The sequence below is a fragment of the Microcaecilia unicolor genome, chromosome 4, assembly GCF_901765095.1.
Source record: "Microcaecilia unicolor chromosome 4, aMicUni1.1, whole genome shotgun sequence".
NCBI classification, from domain to species: domain Eukaryota; kingdom Metazoa; phylum Chordata; class Amphibia; order Gymnophiona; family Siphonopidae; genus Microcaecilia; species Microcaecilia unicolor.
In genome coordinates, this window is record NC_044034.1 from 240,628,658 (window position 1) to 240,652,752 (window position 24,095).

General features: G+C 41.7%; 1 protein-coding gene across 1 annotated transcript in view; it reads right to left on the bottom strand.

Annotated features, from left to right (window-relative positions):
- FARP1 (FERM, ARH/RhoGEF and pleckstrin domain protein 1) overlaps positions 1 to 24,095 on the bottom strand; it is a 424,664-nt gene that overhangs the window by 159,533 nt on the left and 241,036 nt on the right. The window contains 3 exon segments of the mRNA XM_030201356.1: positions 16,802 to 17,042; positions 17,776 to 17,851; positions 21,104 to 21,172. Of these exon segments, the coding sequence (XP_030057216.1) occupies positions 16,802 to 17,042; positions 17,776 to 17,851; positions 21,104 to 21,172 (386 nt within the window).

The window sequence follows — 24,095 nt, forward strand, 5'->3', positions numbered from 1 at the left end:
GATCTTTATAAATCAGATACCTTGTTCTCTCAAGCAGAACTTGTAGATTTTGTGACAGGCCTGAACAACCCAACAAGGTTGGAAGAAGAAATTAAAAGACTGCAAAAATCAATCACAGAACTGGAAATTATGGACTCCATACCACAATTAAAGCCGGACAAAGCTCCTGGACCGGATGGTCTGCTAGGCAAATTTTACAAACTATTAAACATTTTTCTATTACCACATTTAAATATTTTATTTAAAACCCTGGAGACAGATAATAGTACCTTTCATTGATTTTCTGAAGCCATAATAACTGTTTTGCCCAAAACAAATAAAGATCCAACCCATGTAACAAATTACAGGCCAATATCTCTTCTAAATGCGGATTATAAAATTTGGCTAAAATTTTATCTAACAGACTCAAAAATATTTTAGGTACTATTATTCATCCAAACCAGGCGAGCTTCATGCAGAACGCATTTATAACAGATAATGCACGCCTTTTCCATCAATCCTCCAACATTTCAAAGTCCCAAATCCATCCTATTTTGACTGAATAAGCTTTTGATAGGGTGGAGTGGGACTTTTTATTCACAACTCTGGAATGGTTTGGGGCTCTGATTTTATATATAAACGAAGTAAAAATCTTATACAACAACCCAACCACCAGAATTTTAGCTAACAATTCTCTGTCAACATACATTTCTCTAAAAAGAGGTACCCACCAAGGATGTCCCCTTTCTCCACTTTTATTTAATATTGCTCTAGAACCTCTCCTTATTGCACTTAGGCAAAGGAAAGACATGGAAGGTATGGTTTAACTCTTTAGAAATAAAGGCAGCTGGTTATGCAGATGACATCATTCTTTTATTTTCTAATCCACGTATATCAATCCCTAATTTTCTATCATTAGTGGACACTTCGGCAAAATTCTCAAGATACAAAATTAACAGGCAAAACACATAAGCAATCCCTTTGACTATTCATGGATCCCCTGATATTGTTACACCTCATGGCACACTGTGGTCCTCAAAAGGTTTAAGGTATCTGGATCTGATCTTTTAACTGACTTAGGACTTCTTTTACAGAGCCGAATGGCAAATGAGAGAAAGCCACTGGAATTGAATGGGCTTCCTCTCATTTACTGTGTAGGAATCACTAGTGCAGCTTTGCAAAATAAATCCTTAGAGGTAATCATTGATATCACTAAAAAAAGAATAATAAATCTGGTCAAAGATCAACTGGTCTCCTGGAGCCCTCTTCATCTTACATGGTAGGGAATGCCTGGAAACAATAAAAATGGTCCTCATGTCCAAAATAAATTATACACTTAGGGCCCTGTTTACTAAGGTGTGCTAGCGTTCCTAGCATGTGCAAAACGCTAGAGACACCCATATATTCCTATGGGTGTCTCTAGTACTTAGTGCACACTAAAAATGCTAGCTCGCCTATAGCATGGCTTAGTAAACAGGGCCCTTCATATGAGACCAATATTTCTTCCGGACTCCTTCTATAAAATGATTGATAAATTAATTTACAAAATTTCTGTGGGCTTCTAAAACTCCCAAAATTGCCTTAAAACTTTTTAAAACATCCAAAGGATTTGGGAGGTGTGGTGTTTCCAGTTTTCATGCTTTTCCGCAAAGCTTATATTACCCAACAAGAGTATTGGCTGCAGAATAGTTTAGCATATACTCCATTATGGCTTCAGGTAGAATAAGAATTGTGGGACTGCCATTTGATTCCCAGTAACATACCTTTTTTTTTCCTACACAAACAAATTACTCTTAATGCTGTAATTTCACCCTCACATTCATGTCTCCTGAAACTTGACAAACTCATGGACACTCCAAATGAAACTTCCATATTTGTTCCAATATAAGGTCATCTCAAACTAAAATTAATGGCCATTTTATTTTCTGGAAAGAATGGTTTCAGAAGGGAATTCTTTCCCTTAATCATATTATATCCAATTTCTTTCCCTTAATCATATTATATCCAATAAAAGTGTGAAAACCTTTACTGATGTTAAAGCCCAATTTTCAGTACCAGATCATTAATATTAGAAATGGTTGCAGCTAAGACAAAGTAGTATAAATAGTAAATTTCTAGACACTATCTCATTAGAAGAGCCATCTCTGAATTAATTTATTGATAAAATATTCAAGACCAGTCATATGGTAGCACAACTGTATACGGTTCTTCTTTCTTATAATGCTACATCGCTCCGCATGTGATCAGCCAGAGGCTGCTTCTCGCTGTCAATCAAGGCTCCAACAAATGGTGCCTGTTCCAGCGCTCTCCTGCATCAAACTGCATATTGGCTCTGAAAGAGAGCCCAAAGACCCCGGCATATTTGGATGATGTGCCAAATCTGAAGATATGCCGCCGCCGACTATTTCCTCCTTGTCCCACAGGATTCCCAGCTTGCAGGCACTGAAATGCCTTGATGCCAGCCGGTGGGTCCCACAATGGGAACATCGCTTAACTGTCTCCACAGGAGTTGCCATTCACCCCAACTGTCACCAGAGAAGCACAACATGTCCCAAGCGGACCGTCAGGATCCCTTCCCTGCACCAAGCAGAGCTTGCAGCCCTCCAAGCGGTTCCGAGTCAAACTCCCCCAAGCTCACAGTCTCCACAGATAAGAAAAGCTCAGGACTGATACTCTGTCCCATGCTATCTAGCAAACTTGTTTCCTTCTCCTTTTTTTTTTTTTAAGGTTGTTGTGCTGGAAAAGGAGAGCTCCACAGGAAGCAGGGGAGAGGTGAAGGAAGAGACGAAGTAAATTCGAAGGGTACCACAGACAGAGATTTGAAGACCTCCAAATATGACTCTGCAGACTCAAGCCATCTGCAAAGCTCAACTGGAGATCAGCTGACCAACTGGACAAGGAGCAAATCACTCAAAATCGGAGGCTGAAAGTGTGTCCATCCACCTGCTGGAGATAAGAAAATACTGAGGAGCTGGACTGGATGCCAAGAGAGATATGTATTAGCTAGGTTTTCAGTTCTCTATCTCCACCTGTTGGTTGATGGACACAACTATCCCACAGGTTCTGGAATACTGAGAAGCTACATAATGGAAATGGGTGTTCTTGTGTTATCCAGTTAGCATGTTATGATTAGAACATTCCTAAATAGAAGGCAGTAAGTGCTCCCGCATTAATTCTTTACCAGTACCACATGCCCTAAAAAATGTTGTATTCAATCCGTTTTAAGCCTAGATTTTATTGCAGCATAGTAAAACTACCCCTAAGTCTATATGTTATTTATAGCACTGGCCAACTCTTGAAAACAGGCCTATTTATTAATTTTTCATACAAATTTTCTTAAAAGCTGGGAATAAACTAATCATATAAACAGTTTATGTTTTCTATTTCAGGTCAGATTTACCTCCAACCAGAAATTCAGACTCTTGATATATATTTTAATAGCTCACAAGTAACTCCATTTTTTTGAAAAATTCTTGGCCAAGTGTATGTGAATATTTTCTATGGAATCCTATATAAAAACTAGTAAAAAAGCCCCGTTTCTGATGCAAATGAAACGGGGGCTAGCAATGTTTTCTTCTGTGTGCATGTGGGAGTGTGTGTGTCCCTGCCCTCTGGCCTCTCTCCCCTCCCCCCTCTGAGTCCTTCACTGTTACAGAGCCAGCGATTTGATTTCATGCTCTGCTGTTTTCCTTCACTGACTGTGTTACAGAGAGGTCGGGGCAGACACTCATAGGGAAACCGGATATCTCGCCCCCTTCACACTTCCGGCTGGAAGCTTCATAGAACGTTGGTTTTGCCTTTTATATAGAGAGATAATGGATGCAATGGAAAATTCTGGTTAGCTAATGTGAATGCTTTCTTGGGGTCCACTGAGAATGGTGGAAGGAGCGGACTACGAATATTTAAACAAACAAACGTAAGTCTTTATGGAAAACATATTGAAAAAAGACAAACGTTTCAATCTTCACTTTACTATATCTGAGAATAAAGTACTAGCACATCCTTTCATTGTGGTACTTTTGTTGTTTTTGGTCAGTATTTGGCTAGGTCAGGGCCTTGGAAGAATTATAACCCTTCTGATTTGACCCTCCATGTAGGGTGTTTTCATGTTGTTCAGTAGAGAAGCAGCATTTTCTGACTACCTCAAAAGCAAATATAGGGCACTAGAAATATATAATTCATGCTTTATGTAATAGCCAAAATGTTTCTTTAGAGATCAAACCTGCACTCTTTTCATACAAAGTGCTGTAATTGGCTGGCCATGTGATCTTAACTAAAACAAGCCTGTCTTGTTTAAAGACTATGCTTACAGATGGAAGCTAATTTTCAAACCCTCTGGGGAGCTTACAGACTAGAAGGTATTTGTATCTGCCAGCTTGCAAGCCAGTTTCCCTTTGAAAATCCAGGCTACCACAGGAAAAGAGGGTACTTTGAATGGTGTGTTCTTTGTTGTCCTAACTCTGAGGGCCCTGTTTATTAAGCTGTGCTAATGCAAGAGACGCCCATAGGAATATATGGGTGTCTCTAGAATTTAGCGAACACTAAGAGCACCAGCGCACCTTAGTAAACTGGGCCCTGATCTTGCTCACTTTCAATGCAGTTAAAAGTACATGCACTGCAAACCAGCACACATACATTCTGCCACATGCACAGGGAATAATCCTAAAATCCTGTTTTTACATAAGTAAACACTTTATCCCTTACAAATTCTTTTGACTATTGTCCTCAAATTGTTTTTTTCCTAATGCTCAAGCAAAATGAATTGGTGCTCTAAAGTTTTATGGAAGACAGCTATATATTTTTTTTGTTGTTGCTAAAAATGGAGACTACTATTAATTGAACTTATGCTTTGCAAGTCTTAACAGGAGGCAAAAAAAAATTATTCTTAACTTCCTAAATATTGACAATGTCTTATAAATACTGCCCTTGCATTCAGCATGGCTCACATGTGCTTGCATGCTCTCAGCACCCTCTCCAGTTTAATTTGTTTTGTTGGGAAAGTGGTAACAGGATGTGGGCTCTGCTCTGCCAACTACACTGCTTCTGTTGACCACAGAGGACAGGATCACTGTAATACCTTCTTTCTTGTATCCCATTACAAATAGGTATTTTGCAGCAAAAGAACATTCAGACAGAGTTTCAATGAAAGGAACAGAAGATACACATGCTTTGCGGATAAAGACAGAACATGAAAAGAGTTTTCCATCTCCCCGCTTCCCAGAAATACATGCTGGTAAAGCAAAGCATACAATGGAACAAAGATATGCTTTATTAAAAATCCTTGCTAAACAAATGACAATAATGAGAAAGAAGTCCCCAGTATTTTTAGATTATAAAAATAAATGTCTCGAGATTTTTTTTTATTCTATAAAACTAAAATCAGCAAGTGAAAAGGGCTGTAATTATGATACACTGTGGTTTTGTGTGTTAGTAGTCTGAAATCCTTTTCTCAGCAGATATATTTAGTCAAGCAGAGAGAGATGCCAGTGTTAGCAGTCCACTTGTCACCCTGAGACCAACCTTGGATCACTTTATAAGATCACACATAAAAAGAAAACAGATCTCTTATAAGCAAGCCAAATCGCAAGGGAACTGCTGCTTCATTTAAATGGTACATGCAACCTCTCAGTTTGGAAGGAAAACACACACACACACACACACACATCCACACCCACCTCCCAACACATTTTTGTGGGACATTGACCAAGTTCGGCTCTAGTGTTGCCAATTTAATTTTTTTTTTCTTTTTAATTATTGTTAAAGACATTCCTTTTTCCAGAGCAATTTTTGACTCATGCAAACAAGATTGAGGCCACAAATCCCTTAAGCCCTACCTAGTATTATACACTAATAAACAGTACTACTTTTAATACTCGCACATTCTATTGTCCTATGAGCTTCTAATCTTTTTTTTAATGCTTACTATTTACAAATATGCTTACTTTTTGAGTAGCTGGGCAGTACAATCAGGGTCTATTCAAGATTTATACATCTGTAAAAAAAATCATTTTGTTTAAAAAGCTTCATAAACCTGAATTTCCTTCAAGTATAGACTTCCTCTCCCAGCAATGGCATAGCAATTTAGCAAGATTAAAAAAAGAGGCAGATGTACCACAAACATAAACAAAGAAAAAAAAAAAAAAAAAAAAAAAAAAGAGTACATGCTACAAGAAACAAAGAGCTCTGTTTCTATATAAACAAGGTCTTCGTTTTACAGTGAACAAACCAATAAGTTTTACAAGCAGGCTGCTTGAGGGATATTATGTATTACTAGTAAAAAAAAGGCCCATTTCTGTAGGCAAGGAAACGGGCCTTAGGCAGGCAATTTCCCCCCTCCTCCGTGCTACGGCCCCCTTGAACCCCCCCCTTCCGCGAACCTGTCGTTCCCCCCCGTGCTGGCAAAAACTGCCCCCCCCCGCCGCTGCCGTTGCTGTGCTACCTGTTCTTACAGCCGAAGTGTTGTTCTTTCCTTCCCGTTGGTTCTTCAATCATCTTGTCAGGAAGTTCCTCTGCGTGCGTCTGACGTCAGACGCACGGAGTTAAACTTTCTGAGAAGATGATTGAGGAACCCACCCGAAGGGCAGAGCAACACTTCGGCTGTCGGAACAGGTAGTGTACAACAGCGGCGGGGGGTGGGGGGTGCAGTTTTTGGCGTTCCTGTGGGGGGGGGGATCGACAGGTTCGCGGAAGGGGGTGGGTTTTGAGGGGGCCGTAGCGCGGGGGGGGGGGGGGGTGACAGCTGATTCCGAGGCAGTAGGAGGAGTAGTCCTCTCCTTGCCTTGGAATCAGCTCTTTTGACGTCAGTGACGTCCGTGCGTGTCTGCCTCGCAGACCACCTGCAGCCAGGGAACCACGGTCCCAAGCATAGAACGTTGGTGGTGAGAATTATTATATAGGACATGCATTAGTAATACACACTATCCGCCTGGATACAGAACAGAATAATTCATAACCAAATCAGTAGCAAGTCTTCTTGTCACGCCGTAAAAACACACACACATCCAATGTGCAGGAAATCAAAACACATTGCATAAGCTTTGTATTATTTATACATGTACTGTTAATCCCTGAATCGACCTCTTGGCGAAACATGTCAAGTAGTTGCAAAATAAAGACCTTTTTATATAGAAACACGGAGCTCTGTTTTTTGTAGTATGTACTCCTTTTTCTTTCCATAGCTATACAGGAGACTAAGGGGTCCTTTTACTAAGGTGTGCTGAAAAATGGTCTGCGGTAGTGTAGGCCCATGTTTTGGGCGCGCACACATCCATTTTTCAGCACTCCTGCAAAAAAAATGCCTTTTAAAAAGTTTTGCCGCAAATGGACATTCGGCAAAATACAAATTGGTGCGCATTCATTTTGGGTCTGAGACCTTACCACTAGCCACTGACTTAGAGGTAAGATCTCATGCGTTCACACAAGGTGGTAATGACATACGCGTGTAGCGGACGCGTGCCAGAAAATAAAAATTATTTTTCAGACGTGTGTAGCGGACACACGCCAAAAATGAAATTACCCACAAGAGCCACACGGTAGCCGGGTGGTAACTCCAAGCTGGCGCATGTTGGACGTGCGTAGATGCTTACGTGGTTTAGTAAAAGGGCCCCTCAGATACACAAACATGGGCATGCTTGCTGTCTAGAAGGGAGAAATATATCAGCATTTTGGGAATAAACGACTCTGAGTTTTGGAGGCCTGCAGTTTTGCACCATTATTCAGTACTCCTTTGTGGGCAACACTTGATTGAATTTTCTTTGGGGACCTTTTCTTTTCAATACTTTCAAAAATAGTATAAAATCTTCTAAAAAGTAAGAGGTTGGAATTAAAAAATTTGTAAAAACTGACACTTTTGAAAAGTTAGGGTCTTATTTTTACTATCTAGAACATGAGAATTACAAATATTAATATGTAGATAATTTTTCTATCTTGCAAAACTTTGCAAAGTTTCTAGTGACTCGCAGATCTAACTGCTGCAACACTGAGGAGTGCAATTTTGCTCTGCTATGATGAGAAAATAGAAGTATTACACAGAGACAGTCAGACACAGTCCAAAGTTGTTCCCAACACCTACACATTCCTAGACTACATTTTAGCAAACAGTTCTGGGTCAAGATGGGATAAGAAATTTCTCCAAGTTAGATACCATGGGCCATCTTAGCAAAATTATAACTTTAAAATAAATTATCTTTATCATTCTTAAGACATATAACCTTGAGCCCTCATAATGAGCTGCATATATTTCTGTCTGCCATCACAATAAGCACTCAGATGTATAGAAAGGCAGCAGAACTTAACCACTGAGTATGCTAACATAGCAGATGGAAGATGGACATAGGCAGCTGAAAATGTAATGTTCCTCCTCCACTCACATACATACCCCAAAGTAATGGTCCCTATTCCTAACATCTAACATCCTGTGCCACTTTTCATCTTCACCCTGATGCCTCCCAAATTTCTGCTCGTTTCTCCACTTTCTTGTTTGTCCCTGTGATTCTTCCAAATCACGAATCTCTCCTACCCTAGTGATGCCAAACACAAAGATTAATCTCTTCACTATTATTCTTGACTGGGATGCAACCTTTATATGGAGAGGGCCACATGAATGTCAGCACTGTCCCCAGTGGGCCACAACAATAGCTCCATAGGAACACCTGTGGTAAATAGATAAGTAAAAATGTAACTAAAAACGATGGAAACAAACTGCTAAAGTGGCTATTCTGAAATATTTCCAAAGGACAGTATTTAAAATGACCAAAACTCTGGTTAAGGATGTTTTCTGTGTATACTTCCCTTGGTCTCATTGGCTGCATAAAATTCAATGGCGGGTTACAGGTTGTCCACGTCTGTCCTATACCTTATCCCATTCTCATGCCACCAGACACAATCTTTTCCTCACATCCTGATTAATGTCTCCCTGCCATGCATTATTCCTTGTTCCATTCCCCTTCCACTCCCTTGAATCCCTTCTATCTTATTCCCTTTACCTTTCATGCCATGACAATTCCCTGCTTCCCTCCCCCTAAGTAACACCCGTATCTCTAAGCTTCATGCAACCTACCCCTCTCCACTCCAGTCTGTCTTTTTTAACCCCTCCTTTACCCATGCTGAGGCATCCCCTCTATTACCACCAGCTGAATGTGAATTTGGATGTTAGAATTACCCACCTTTCCCAAATCTGAGGTGAGTACAGTTAGGTGCATGAGTTATTTCTCTGTCCAAGTGGACACACAGCTAAGTTGTACTTGAGGCAATGGAGGGAGAAGTGACTTGCCAAAGGTAACAAGATGCTTCAGAGGGAGAAACTGGATTTAAACCCTGGTTTCCCCGGTCCTAAACTCACTCTTTAATCACCAGGCTAGTCCTCCACTCCACCCTGTCCCAGTGCTCCTCTTCCACCTGCCCATTTATAGTGCTAACATTCATCTTTCTCCACTCCTTTCTATCCGTTGATGAATAAACCTCTTCATCATAAGACTGCACATACTACTATTTTCTACAAGGACATGTGGAGGAAATGTCACCCACTGGGAGCAAGAAGGTGAGGACCAACCTCACTAGTTTGGGGGAGGGGTCCCAGGGAAGAGAAGATTGAGAAATGGAGATCAACAATGAGATCAAAGAAGCACGACTAACGGCCACAGGAATGGAAAGGCACTAACACAGAGAGTAGGAATATCACCAAGGGATTTGATACTGAACATTGCTGGTGAAGCAAGAGCTACACATTTGCGAGGTCTTGGATTTTCCCTTCTTTTTATTTTTTATTGTTTGCATGCTTAATGTTACTGGTTTTCTGGAACTGTTCACGCATAGCAAAGCACAAGTGCCTGATTTCCATACGGGCACTGCAATTTGACTTAGCAAAGGATCGCATTCCATTAATATACGTCATCTGTATTTGTATCGACACACGCTGAAAGGTTTTGATGACCTCTGAAGCAGGCTCACATGCTGAAACATGGCAGTGTTGGGTCTGATATGTGTTGACTTTGTGACTACAATAAAGATTCTTGAATTTTGGAAATCCTTGCTGTTTTTGCCTCACTCCTTTGTTTGTCGAAGCGAGAGTTACTGACATCAAGAAAGTTAAGGGCAGGGGAAGGAAAGCATTGTCACCAAGAAGATGATAGAAGGGAGATAAGGAGAAGAGGTACACTCCCACCTTCAGAAACCTAATGCTTTTATTTCTTGTTAAATGGTATGCTTCCACAGTACCCATGTAGCTTCTTACAAGTTGTAAAACCTGATTTAAAAATAATAGGCTTCATGTTCAGAAGCCTTAACGCAGCCAGCATCCAGTGGTCTCCATTTAAGGGCTTTTCAGAAAAATGCCAGCATAGATAAGGCATAAGTTTTGGCTATATGTTGCTATATGGCTAAAAGGATGGCCCAGAAGAGGAGCCTAAAGTTATATTGAAAGCAGTGAAATTCAGGGGCTCTTTGTACACCTTTAAAGTTATTCACTTTCACTTAAAGGCTGGCTTAATATACAATGGATAACTTCTCTGTTAAAAGTTATATGCTCAGAGTACCGCTGACATTATCCTCAATTTTTCTATTAATTGGCAGTTTTCCTTTGCTCCTTCGCATTTCCAGTTTGACTGGAACCAGGGCTGGGATCTGCCATCACGATCTTCATTTTCAATCATCCAAAGGTTTTTTTCCCCCTATTTTATATCTCCTTCCAACTCACTCGGGTGCCAACTCAGTCCAGCCATTGCAGCAACAGTCCTCAGCTGAGGGGCCATGCACCAGGGATCTTTCCAGAACCCTGCAATCCTGGGCCTAATATCCAGATACTAGATATTGCAGCTGTATAATGACCACGGGCTATAAATATAACATCCCTAGGCTTGGCCAACCCAGGGAGCAGATGATCCAAGCTGGAAGTTGAGCCCAGCCCTTCTACATGGCAATATGCAGCACTGCTTCAAAACCACTAGGTAGGCACTATATTTGTTTTGTAAATAACCTGTTTCTATTACGTTCTTAAATCTGGAAGAAAATTATACTGTGCTCAATGTATATAAAATTAACAAAACAACTGAAACACACTTTTGCCATTTCAGCTAGCTGTTAATACTTTCAATGCATCAGTAGTTTACACAGCTTTAAAAAAAAGTTACATATAAAAATAAAATGTTTATATAAAAATGTCACTATAAATGCGTCTGCAAGGACTGAAAAGTATACAGCACGTGACAATAATTTCAATCTCAATTCCTGATATTTGTATTATTAAAAAACCATTACTTCATATTAGTAAAAAAAAGGAGAAATAAAAGACAACTCTACAAGTCTATCATTTTGAGGTGAGAGGGAAGCTCATGTTTAGCATTTCTTATGGAGTTTTCTAATATTTGCATATAATTAACATAATATTGCTTTACTATTCTCTGCTAAGAGATTATTTCACATGCAGTCTATAATAATCCATATACAAGTAAGGAAAGGACCTGCATGCACTTACACACAAAATTCACTAACCACCACCAACTATCCTGCACTGTCTTTACTCAAAAACTGAGATTTTAGCTTCATGCTGCAAAGATAAAGCCTTCCATTTGACATCTACTCAAATTCAAAACACATGGCTTTCCTAGAGTGATACCCAAGTCAATGTCTTCCCTATTGCACATTACTGACTGCAGTGTCTGAACTCCAAACTAATCACAAAGCTAAAGATACAGGTAATCTGCACCACCTGCTGTTGTAAGACTAAAGGGTTTACAAAAAAGCGATATATTTCTTTTATAAGGATTTGGACAAATTGTAATGCCTGTATGCAAAAGAGAAAGTCCTAACACACAAACCTAATAAAAATCCCCAGTGATCCGGTGGACCCCTCCCGAGGCCCTCCCCAACCTAAAAAAAAATCCCTGGTGGTCCAATGGACTCCTCCCAAACCCCCCCTCTCCCCCAAAAAAGTCTGGTGGTCCAGTGGGCCCATCGACCCCTGCCCCACCCCCCCGGGCCTATCAGTAGAAGTCCTTGATGATCCAGGGCAGCAGTGATCCCCAGTTGCTCCTGCCTTCCTCCAAAATGGCACTGTGACCCCTAGAGTAGGGGTCAAGTGTGCCATTTTGGTGGAAGCTGCTGGCAAAGGCAGAAGTGACTGGGACTGCTGTTGTGTCGGGATCTACTGGATCACCAGGGAGGTTGGGGGGGGGGGGGGGACTACTGAGAAGTGGGCCTTCTGATGGGGGGGGGGGGAATTTGAGGGTTTTGACTAGGAATGGCCCTTCTGATCAGAGGGAGGGGGTGCTCCGACAGCCCGTTTAAGATGCAGTCCAAAAGCATTTCGCTGTGACGTCGAGGTCTGATGCTTCCAGTATGGTGAAATAACCCCAGCTTTTTGCTGGGATTATTTTTCCAGCTGTAACGCAGCTTGTGCTCTTTACCACAAACTGCATTATGGCACTTGCAAAAGCATATAAAACAATCTCATTACTATTTACCCCCATAGTGACTTCATTAGTGCTGCATTATGGTAATATAGCTTACTGCCATTTAACACATTCAAAAGCAAATAACTTGGGCGGTTGCCATAATGCAGCTTGATAACTTCCCCCCTTAATCTTTATGTTACTTTAATCGTGTGCTTTTTATAGAGAAAGCAAAATTATAAAGAACGTTTGAATCACTTTTTTTTTTCTTTTAAACCAAATTCTTTTTTCTCCATTTTAGGGAGGTGTAAAAGTTGTTAAAAGAAACTGTATAGAAAATTTTACCTATACCACACAACTAAAATCATGGATTTAGCAAATGTGAAAGTCCTTTCCTCAGGAAAGAAAGAGAAAAATACATGAACATAATTTGGACATAAGAATATTATCAGAAAGATCAGCAGGTAGAATAGGAAATTAACATAACAATAATAAACAATGGCAGATAAGGGATCCTCTGTGTTTATCCCACGCATTTTTTAAATTATGTCACTATTTTTGTCTCCCTATCATCTCCACTGGGAAAGTGTTCCAAGCAATCACCACCCCCTCTGTGAAAAAGTATTTCTTGATTTTACCTCCAAGTCTACCACTTTGCTATTTCAGGGCCCCTTTTACCAAGCTGCAGCAAAAGGGGGCCAAGTGCTGGCGTCGGCGCATGTTTTACATGTACGCTGAGGCCCCCTTTTACCGCAGCTGGTAAAAGGAAAGTCTCGCTTTCCTACAGCAAATGGCCGGGTGGCAAGTAAAGCACTTGCCACACGGTCATTTTTTTGGGGGGGGGGGGGGGGGGGGGCGCCTTACTGCCACCTATTGAGGTGGTGGTAAGGGCTCCTGCGACAACCCAGCCGTAACTGGGCAGCGCGCGGCACTGCCCAATTAACGCCGGGTACACTCCGGTGCTACAAAAATAAATACATTTTTGTAGCGCCGGAAATGACGGCGCGCTAGGGGTGGGAGCCCGGCAGTACTTCCTGTATAGCGAGCAGTAAGTCCACATTTGGCTTACCACTGCTTAGTAAAAGGAGCCCTCAATTTGTCCCAGTCTGAATCATATCTCCCCTTTCCCCGATTAGTATCCCCATCTATAAATCAATAAAATATGGTATGTTTTGTATGTGCATCTTGACTACACTCTAAGCTGTTTATGCCTAGTAGTATTATATAAATAATCACTATACAGAGGTTTTCAACCCTGCCTTTGATTACCCCCAATCCAATCAGGTTTACATAATGTTCACACTAATGGGTGTGACACACATCTGCACACAACAGAGGAAGTGCCAGCACATCTATCTCATGGATATTCATTGTAGATATCCTCAAAATATGACTAGCTTGAGGGCTGAAAGCCCTAAGAACATAAGAGTTTCTATACAGGATTAGACCGAAGGTTAATCTAGGCCATTTTCTAGCAGTGGCCAATTCAGGTCACAAAGTATCTGGCAAAATCCCCCAATGTAGCATGATTCCATGCTACTTATCCACAGGAACAAGCAGTAGCTTTCCCTGGGTGTACCTTACAATAGCAGCAGTAGCACAAGCTAAAATGAATGAAAGGTTTGACTTTTGATAAGATTTCTCGTTATGCTTAAAGCAACTGAATTACGACTAGTTATGAACTACATGGAAATTACTACCACTACTACTACTACTTATCATTTCTATAGCGCTATTAGACGTATGCAGCGCTGTACACTTGAATATGCAAACTAGCTAAGGCCAACATTTTAACAACTAGCACCACAAGCTTCAAACATGCTAATTTAGTTCCTATGTGGGTGCAAGAATGCGCATGTATTTTTCTGTGTATGCTCAGGGAAGACAAAACATTTGCTGGCCTCAAAGATATTTCCTCTACCTAAACTACTTTCATGTTGTTTTAAAAATGTTGTTTTTAAATGTTTTACTTTTCAAACAGCAATAAAATTGTCTACAAATGCTTGCCAAACAGCTTAGTTCACCAAACCACCAATCGTGCACCTAGGGCCCCTTTTACCAAGTTAAGGCAAGCATCAGCACATGTTTTTGATGCGCGCCGAGACCCCCTCTTTTACTGCAGTGGGTAAATGGTAGGTTTTTCTTTTTTTTCCAGAAAATGGTTGTGTGGCAAGCGAAGCACTTGCCACGTGGTCATTTCGGGAGGGAGGGAGCCCTTACCTCCACCCATTGAGGTGGTGGTAAGGGCTCCCGCACTATCCTGGCAGTAAATGGCCAGCACGCAGCACTGACCGATTACCGCTGAGGGTGGGAACTACCGCCGGGCTGCTGCGGTAGCCTGGCGGTGTTTCTTTTTTAGCGAGCTGTAAGCCCATAGCTTACCGACGCTTTGTAAAAGGGGCCCTTATTGAGTTACACAGAACCCTCTTTATTAGACACAATTATATCAGAAATTAAGCAAAATATTTAAAACCTAACTTTTTTTAAATAGTTGGCAGAGTTGATTATGTTTCAGTTTTATCCTTCATACTGCAAGAGGCACTGATAAAAGCCCCTTTTCAGAAAAATCAAAATCTTATCACTTATTAAAACAAAGCTATCCCAATCACGATGAGCTTCAATTTGTTCTATTTTGTTGGCATAACTACAATAAGAACATCAATTTGTTACAAATTTATCAAAAGTGCTAATCCACAGCGACTTGAAACCAATACAAACTGTGGCCACAATTCTTAACAAGAAAAAGTGAACTATGGCAATACTAACCAACACTAACCAATCATAGCTAAAACCTATGGGCCCGACATTCAGACAGATGGCCAGCGCTTTTGAAGTCCGCCACCAGCGTTAAACCCAGATATTCAATGGCAGGCCACTTCTAGAGACGCGCATTGAATATCCGGCACCCAACCGGATAAGTCGTGCAATATAGCCGATTATGCACTAGGTGCTAACCGGTTATTTCCCGCTGAATATTAGCGATTAGGTGCTGATATGCTATTTAACCAGTCAGCAGCTGTGTCTGGCCGGTTAAATAGATTTGAATATCGGGGGGTATATTTTTAATCAAGCAATCTAATGTAATCAGAACTCCCTGCCTCAATATAGCAATAACCATATAGACTATTTGTACAAGTAGGTCAAAATTGACAGTTTTCTCTCAATCTAGTCAACAAGAAGGGGAGCTCACCGATGAACTTTAGCACAGTTTACACTGGTACTACCAGCCACCACCCCTAAAGTTTTGCATTACTAACCAAAGATCAATATAAATTGTATTTTTCATATTTTCAATGGTCTATCAATCATACAAGTGCAATTGTATTCACCTCTGTCTAAATTTATACAAAGAACTTCTCTTATATGCATTCACAGTAACTAAGTTCCTTATCAATGCTGTATATTCTGCAATTCTTAGCAACTGAAGACATTTGCACCATCTTCGTCACTGAGGCCGACAGATGCATCATCTTCCCCATTCACCTCTGCTTCTTCATCTAGTTTGAGGCTCCCAAAAGAGTACTTACTTCTAGGCACTGGAGAGGAACTCAGAACTAAGGGATTCCCAAACACAAGAGGATGACTGAAAGGGCTCATCATTTCTGAATCAGTATCACTAGATTCTGATCCACTACTGGTGGATCCATCCACCACCTGAATGGAACTCAAATGATCCTCCACAGTACTACCACATAAGGAGTGCATGACTGGGGTCTGTTGTGTCTTCCTAGTAGCTTGGACTTCATTTCCCATTACATTACCCTCTAAAGCAACCATTTTAGCCAACCTCTCTTTGCAATATCTTTCTGTTCTGTACTCTGGAATTGGAGTCGTTGTCATGTGGCTTAATATGAATGGGTCAGTTTCTGACTGATTTTGGCATTTTTGAAAACATGGCCTATGCAAAACAGGGGAACACTTACCATAACCATAGCACCTAGAGCCTTGACCATCTCCTTCCATTGTAATAATCCTGCCATCATGACCATTCTCTGAAATATAGCCCTGCGATACTGTTCTGCTCAAACTATCATTTGGAGTGGACGCTCTGCTACTAGGAGGTAAAGGAGTAGCCAATGGACTACAGCTGTCTGGACCTCTAAATATTTCATCTATAAGAGAACTATGTCTTGGCATTCTGGGACTGCCACTGGCATAAAAAGACAAATTACCAGGGTCATCATCAATATATTCCTCTATAATATGAGAGGAAGCCTTGATGGATGATAAGGAGTCCCTATATCTAGCCTGTTTAAAACCTTCATCTCTTTGATGAAAGGAAGCACTACTGGGCAAATCACCCTCATAATTGTCATTTGTTTCAGACTGCGATCGAACTAAGTACCCTCTATAGATATCATATTCACTATCTGCATCACTGCAGTCAATGTAAGGAATTGAACTGCTACTGCCTTGAGCAGCCCTGGATGCTGGACCTGTGCTTGGTTGCTGAGCTTGAGGCGTACTGTGCTGTATCCTGTCCTTGGCAGGCTTCTCTTCCTCCTCCATTGCCATTGCTACTGCTCCCTCCATCATGTCGTCTTCTTTGGAACTCTTCCTCAAAGACGGGCTTCTGCCAGTTCTGCAATCTTCTGCAGAAATGTTTGCTTCTCTCCCCTGCTGAACATTCAGCACTATTGCTTGCTCACCATCCTTTCCAAACATAAAGCTAGAGCTCTGGAAGAAAAAAAAAAAAAGACACCATTAAAGAAAAGATACAAAGGTCATGAACCTAATGAACAGCAGTCCAAAATCATGCAGGTATACAAGCTATAACACACACACACTGTTCTAGAATTAGGAGAAGCCATGACAATTGAGCTGATCATGAAAGAGGGAGCAACGTCTACCAGTGCTAAACATCCTGACGCTGTCTAATCAACAGTGAAATTAGGAAACAATTTTGAAGGCAACGAGAAACCAGCATTGTAAAAGTATTAACAAGAGAACCTATGAATTTGTACATTCATACTACCTTAACAGCAACTGCTTAACTCAAGAACATGAGCCTGCCATGAGTGGGAAAGCGCGGGGTACAAATGTAACAAAAATAAAATAAAATAAACTTCTCAGCTCTGGCAGTGATCACTACTGAACTGTGCTAAATAGATATTAAATAAGATTCTTGTGGTCAAAAAGCATATGCTACAAAAACATTTTTTTTTTGTTTTTCATTACTTAGAGATTCTGTAAACTTATCTTAAGACTGTTCAAGAAATAACTGTAACCTTACCAGTGAATAGCAGATGCACTATCTCACCAACACCTTCGGATAATTCTGCAAATTATGCATATTTATTTAAAGCAACTATTCACAAAGTAATTTTGCACAGAACTCAGATCTGCAACTCAACAGTTAAGTTTACAAACAATTAAGAGCGTGAAACAGCACTTTATCTCCATTACTGACCTGCTTTGGCACCTCTGGATGCTGTTCTGAAGGCTGTGCGGACAAGCTCCTGATTGAACAAATTCTACTGTGCTTCCTAGGAGGAAACAAATTATGCAGTTAAACACTGTTCATGAAGTAGTCAAAGCAGCTACTTCCTGAGGAACAAAAACACCCCAAAGTCACTTTCAAGACATCTAGTATGAAACCCTGTCAGATGGCACCCATTTGTAAAACGTAAATAGAGTGTGTGTAATAAAACCTTATTATAGTTTTTTAATAAACCTGATTTTACCTGATAGAAGCTGATCAGGCTTACAGGTCATATCTACCAGCTTAAAGACTTATTATACGTTCAAGTACTGTGCATTAAAAACTTATTAGCAGTTGTGATAATTTCAGGAAGAGGAGCTGACATCACTGTACAATGCCTTACTGTGTTATCTGCTGTCAGCTCCTGAAAGAAAAATCCTCAGGATTTGCAGTATAAAAAGTGCAGTGACTTTTCAACAGACACACATTTCACACATTTCAACAGACACACATTTCACACATTAACTTCTCCTGCTTTAGACTTAGCCTGGCCTCAGAATGACATCCTATAGTATATCTCCTATCAAACTGAGCTCTCTTTTTCATCAAGCACTGCCATTTCCTCCCCTCACCCTCCCCACTGACAGTTTGAACTTCGTGGGTGTGGCTTGGATCTCTTTCAGGGGGAGAAAACTAACAACTTATAGCAGCAGCTTCAGAGAGCATTTTCCATCTCACAGATAGGCTGCAGAGAATACCTTCTCCTGCTTTAGACTTAGCCTGGCCTCAGAATGACATCCTATAGTATATCTCCTATCAAACTGAGCTCTCTTTTTCATCAAGCACTGCCATTTCCTCCCCTCACCGTCCCCACTGACAGTTTGAACTTCGTGGGTGTGGCTTGGATCTCTTTCAGGGAGAGAAAACTAACAACTTATAGCAGCAGCTTCAGAGAGCATTTTCCATCTCACAGATAGGCTGCAGAGAATACCTTCTCCTGCTTTAGACTTAGCCTGGCCTCAGAATGACATCCTATAGTATATCTCCTATCAAACTGAGCTCTCTTTTTCATCAAGCACTGCCATTTCCTCCCCTCACCCTCCCCACTGACAGTTTGAACTTCGTGGGTGTGGCTTGGATCTCTTTCAGGGGGAGAAAACTAACAACTTATAGCAGCAGCTTCAGAGAGCATTTTCCATCTCACAGATAGGCTGCAGAGAATACCTTCTCCTGCTTTAGACTTAGCCTGGCCTCAGAATGACATCCTATAGTATATCTCCTATCAAACTGAGCTCTCTTTTTCATCAAGCACTGCCATTTCCTCCCCTCACCGTCCCCACTGACAGCAGGGTTGCCAGGTAGAAATTTTTTTTCCAGCCCAATCCGGGCCAGAAACCAGCCCAAAACCCGCCCAAACACAAACCCCGCCCCTGACACCCCCACCCCCGCGTCACCGGCCCAGCCCCCGCCGTCACCGGCCCCGCCTCCCACGTCATCGGGCCCGCCTCCCCGTCATCAGCCCCGCCTCCCACGTCATCGGGCCCGCCTCCCCGTCATCAGCCCCTCCTCCCCGTCATCGGCCCTGCCTCCCACGTCATCGGCCCCGCCTCCCACGTCATCGGCCCCGCCTCCCACGTCATCGGCCCCGCCCAAAACGTCACTAACCCCGCCCAAAAACGTCACTAACCCCGCCCCCCGCGGCCGAAAAAAATCAAAAAGCCGCCCAAAAAGCCGCCCGGAAGCCTAAAAAACCGCCCAAAAAACCGCAACCCGCCGCGGGCAAAAATTTCCCGCGGCGGGGCGCGGAAAACCGCCCAATTGGGCGGTAAAACCGCCCACCTGGCAACACTGACTGACAGTTTGAACTTCGTGGGTGTGGCTTGGATCTCTTTCAGGGAGAGAAAACTAACAACTTATAGCAGCAGCTTCAGAGAGCATTTTCCATCTCACAGATAGGCTGCAGAGAATACCTTCTCCTGCTTTAGACTTAGCCTGGCCTCAGAATGACATCCTATAGTATATCTCCTATCAAACTGAGCTCTCTTTTTCATCAAGCACTGCCATTTCCTCCCCTCACCCTCCCCACTGACAGTTTGAACTTCGTGGGTGTGGCTTGGATCTCTTTCAGGGAGAGAAAACTAACAACTTATAGCAGCAGCTTCAGAGAGCATTTTCCATCTCACAGATAGGCTGCAGAGAATACCTTCTCCTGCTTTAGACTTAATCCTACCCACCCTACCCCTCTACCCACCCACCCCTAGAGTGACATGTCTTATATAACCTCCCTATCAACCCACTCATTACTTTACCTCACCCATTTCTATTCTTCTATCACCTTCTCCCACTACTCCAACCAGAGTTACACCTAATCACACTGACCACCCTTCAACATCTTCTGTCCTTCTGTGACTGTTCTCTTGTGCTTGACTGCTTAAATATTTTAAATTTAAATGCTTTACTTTTTGTCTATTAGATTGTAAGCTCTTTGAGCAGGGACTGTCTTTCTTCTGTGTTTGTACAGCGCTGCGTACACTTTGTAGCGCTCTAGAAATGTTAAATAGTAGTAGTAGTAGTAATCACACATACTGAAGTTACGGCATGGAAACCAAATCCATCAAATACTTTAACAGGGATTTTAAAGTTAAGAAACTATGGAATGAGATGGGCTTGGACCCAGATATTCTGTTCCTATTACATTAAGGGGTCCTTTTACTAAGGTGCGCCGAAAAATGGCCTGCGCTAGTGTAGGCGCATGTATTGGATACACACAGGTGCGCCAGCAAAAAAGACCTTTTATTTTTGGGGCAAAAATGGACATGTGGCAAAATAAAAATTGGCACGTACCCATATTGGGCCTAAGACCTTACCGCCACCCATTCACTTAGCAGTAAGGTCTCATGCGTTAACAGGGTGGTAATTGTCAGCGTGCGTACACTGCCGATTACAGTCCGGTTAGCACCACGCGGTAGAAAATAAAAAATATTTTCTGCCATGCGTATCGGATGCACGTAAAAATGATAAATTACTGCCCAGGGAACGGAGTAGCCAACGGCAGTTCTAATTTGATGCACGTTGTATGTACGTAGGCACCTATGCACCTTAGTAAAAGGGCCCCTAAATTTATCGATGCTTTCCCTGCAAAGCTCTTACCCTATGCTATTGACTACTAAACACAGAAACTTACACAGCTGTGTATTTGTACTTTAAAATTAGCCTTTGCAAAAAAAATGAAGATGTGGAAGGATTGGAACAGTCCTAATATTCCCTGTTTTCTAAATTCTATACACTTTAGTCCAGTACTCCATCTCTCTCTTACCTTTCAAATGGTACTTTCTTATATCCCCCTTCTTTAACATAGTCAAGAACCTGCTTCTGAGTTCGGCCACTGAAATACACAAGCAAGTTATTGATAAGTGCACCTGATCTTGGCAAACACAAATATGCTACGTAAACAGGCATTTAGTACAGAACCATTATGTAAGACAGAGTACAGATTTCATTCACACATTTCGGCAGGCAACAATGTACTCTTGCCTCATTTCACATATTGTTTCAAACCTAATAAGTTAATCTGTATATCTTGAAAGGCCAACTGGTCCAACTAGAAAACTATACTGCTGTTATTTCTATTAGCAGAGGTGCTTTATTTATTTGAGAGGGCCTGGCAATTTTCTCCTGCTTCTTTATAATTATCTCAGTGGGAGCAAGGACTAGGGTCTGACTCAATGGGCCTATATATCTCCTTCCAACTCACTTAGCTCAGTCATTGCAGTAACAGTTCTTGTCTAGGGTCTTGCACCTGGGCTGACTGAGAACCCTTCAATCATGGACCTTAAATCTGGCCTCTAGGTATCACTGTGGCACAATAACTGGGACTTCCTCCTTGCAGGACCTTTGGTTGTTACCTCAGTGACATTCCTAGCCTGGGTTAGCCCTAGGATTAAATGGCCTGACCTGGGAATCAAACCCATATCTTCCATATGGCAATGTGCAGTACTATCAATTGTAAACTAATACCCTGAATTTCAGTTGTTAGTTTGGCACTTATATCAATTCTTTATAAAAAAAAAAAATAGCCTCAAAAGCCAAGGGTACCTTTAAATTAGGACACCAACTGTAATGGCTAACATCATAGGCTCCTCCACCTCCCGAAAACACCTACAGAGTAAATACTCCCTAAGTATTTTAATATAGGAAGAAAAAGTCTGTAGTAAAAAACGGAAGGAGGGGTAGTAACTATAGCAAATTTAAGTGCTCAAAATATCAACCATATAGGTTAGCAGTACTGCCATTAAGCCGCTGGGCTGAACCTAAAAGAATATTTTGGGGTCAGTTTTTAGAATTTCGTCAGATACATTGTCATGCTCGATTTAAAAAAAAGTTTAAAGGATTGGTTTTATAGGAAATTTTTCTTTGAAGCTGTGTAATGTGGTTTTAGGTAACATATGATGACTTGCTATGTACTTTATTGTAATTCGCTTCAAGTTTATGGTGAGGTGAAACATTAAATGCAGTAAAGTAAAGCTGGCGGTCAGCATAATTTTTTTTTTTAAACACCATCTCTACTGTATGGATAGTCAGTGGTCCCAAATCTGTATTTGCTGCTGACCATTGGCCACTATTAATACAAAAGCAATATTCAAAGGCTGTATAGATAGCCTAGGCATTTTACTTTAGGATTGCTATTCAGCAGGCCTGAAGTAAATGCCTACGAACCTTTTCCGGAGATGCGAAGGCGGTAGAACTAGAGGACATGAAATGAGATTGAAGGGGGGCAGACTCAAGAAAAATGTCAGGAAGTATTTTTTCATGGAGAGAGTAGTGGATGCTTGGAATGCCCTCCCGCGAGAGGTGGTGGAGATGAAAACGGTAGTGGGTGTGGCTTGGATCTCTTTCAGGGAGAGAAAACTAACAACTTATAGCAGCAGCTTCAGAGAGCATTTTCCATCTCACAGATAGGCTGCAGAGAATACCTTCTCCTGCTTTAGACTTAGCCTGGCCTCAGAATGACATCCTATAGTATATCTCCTATCAAACTGAGCTCTCTTTTTCATCAAGCACTGCCATTTCCTCCCCTCACCCTCCCCACTGACAGTTTGAACTTCGTGGGTGTGGCTTGGATCTCTTTCAGGGAGAGAAAACTAACAACTTATAGCAGCAGCTTCAGAGAGCATTTTCCATCTCACAGATAGGCTGCAGAGAATACCTTCTCCTGCTTTAGACTTAGCCTGGCCTCAGAATGACATCCTATAGTATATCTCCTATCAAACTGAGCTCTCTTTTTCATCAAGCACTGCCATTTCCTCCCCTCACCCTCCCCACTGACAGTTTGAACTTCGTGGGTGTGGCTTGGATCTCTTTCAGGGAGAGAAAACTAACAACTTATAGCAGCAGCTTCAGAGAGCATTTTCCATCTCACAGATAGGCTGCAGAGAATACCTTCTCCTGCTTTAGACTTAGCCTGGCCTCAGAATGACATCCTATAGTATATCTCCTATCAAACTGAGCTCTCTTTTTCATCAAGCACTGCCATTTCCTCCCCTCACCCTCCCCACTGACAGTTTGAACTTCGTGGGTGTGGCTTGGATCTCTTTCAGGGAGAGAAAACTAACAACTTATAGCAGCAGCTTCAGAGAGCATTTTCCATCTCACAGATAGGCTGCAGAGAATACCTTCTCCTGCTTTAGACTTAGCCTGGCCTCAGAATGACATCCTATAGTATATCTCCTATCAAACTGAGCTCTCTTTTTCATCAAGCACTGCCATTTCCTCCCCTCACCCTCCCCACTGACAGTTTGAACTTCGTGGGTGTGGCTTGGATCTCTTTCAGGGAGAGAAAACTAACAACTTATAGCAGCAGCTTCAGAGAGCATTTTCCATCTCACAGATAGGCTGCAGAGAATACCTTCTCCTGCTTTAGACTTAGCCTGGCCTCAGAATGACATCCTATAGTATATCTCCTATCAAACTGAGCTCTCTTTTTCATCAAGCACTGCCATTTCCTCCCCTCACCCTCCCCACTGACAGTTTGAACTTCGTGGGTGTGGCTTGGATCTCTTTCAGGGAGAGAAAACTAACAACTTATAGCAGCAGCTTCAGAGAGCATTTTCCATCTCACAGATAGGCTGCAGAGAATACCTTCTCCTGCTTTAGACTTAGCCTGGCCTCAGAATGACATCCTATAGTATATCTCCTATCAAACTGAGCTCTCTTTTTCATCAAGCACTGCCATTTCCTCCCCTCACCCTCCCCACTGACAGTTTGAACTTCGTGGGTGTGGCTTGGATCTCTTTCAGGGAGAGAAAACT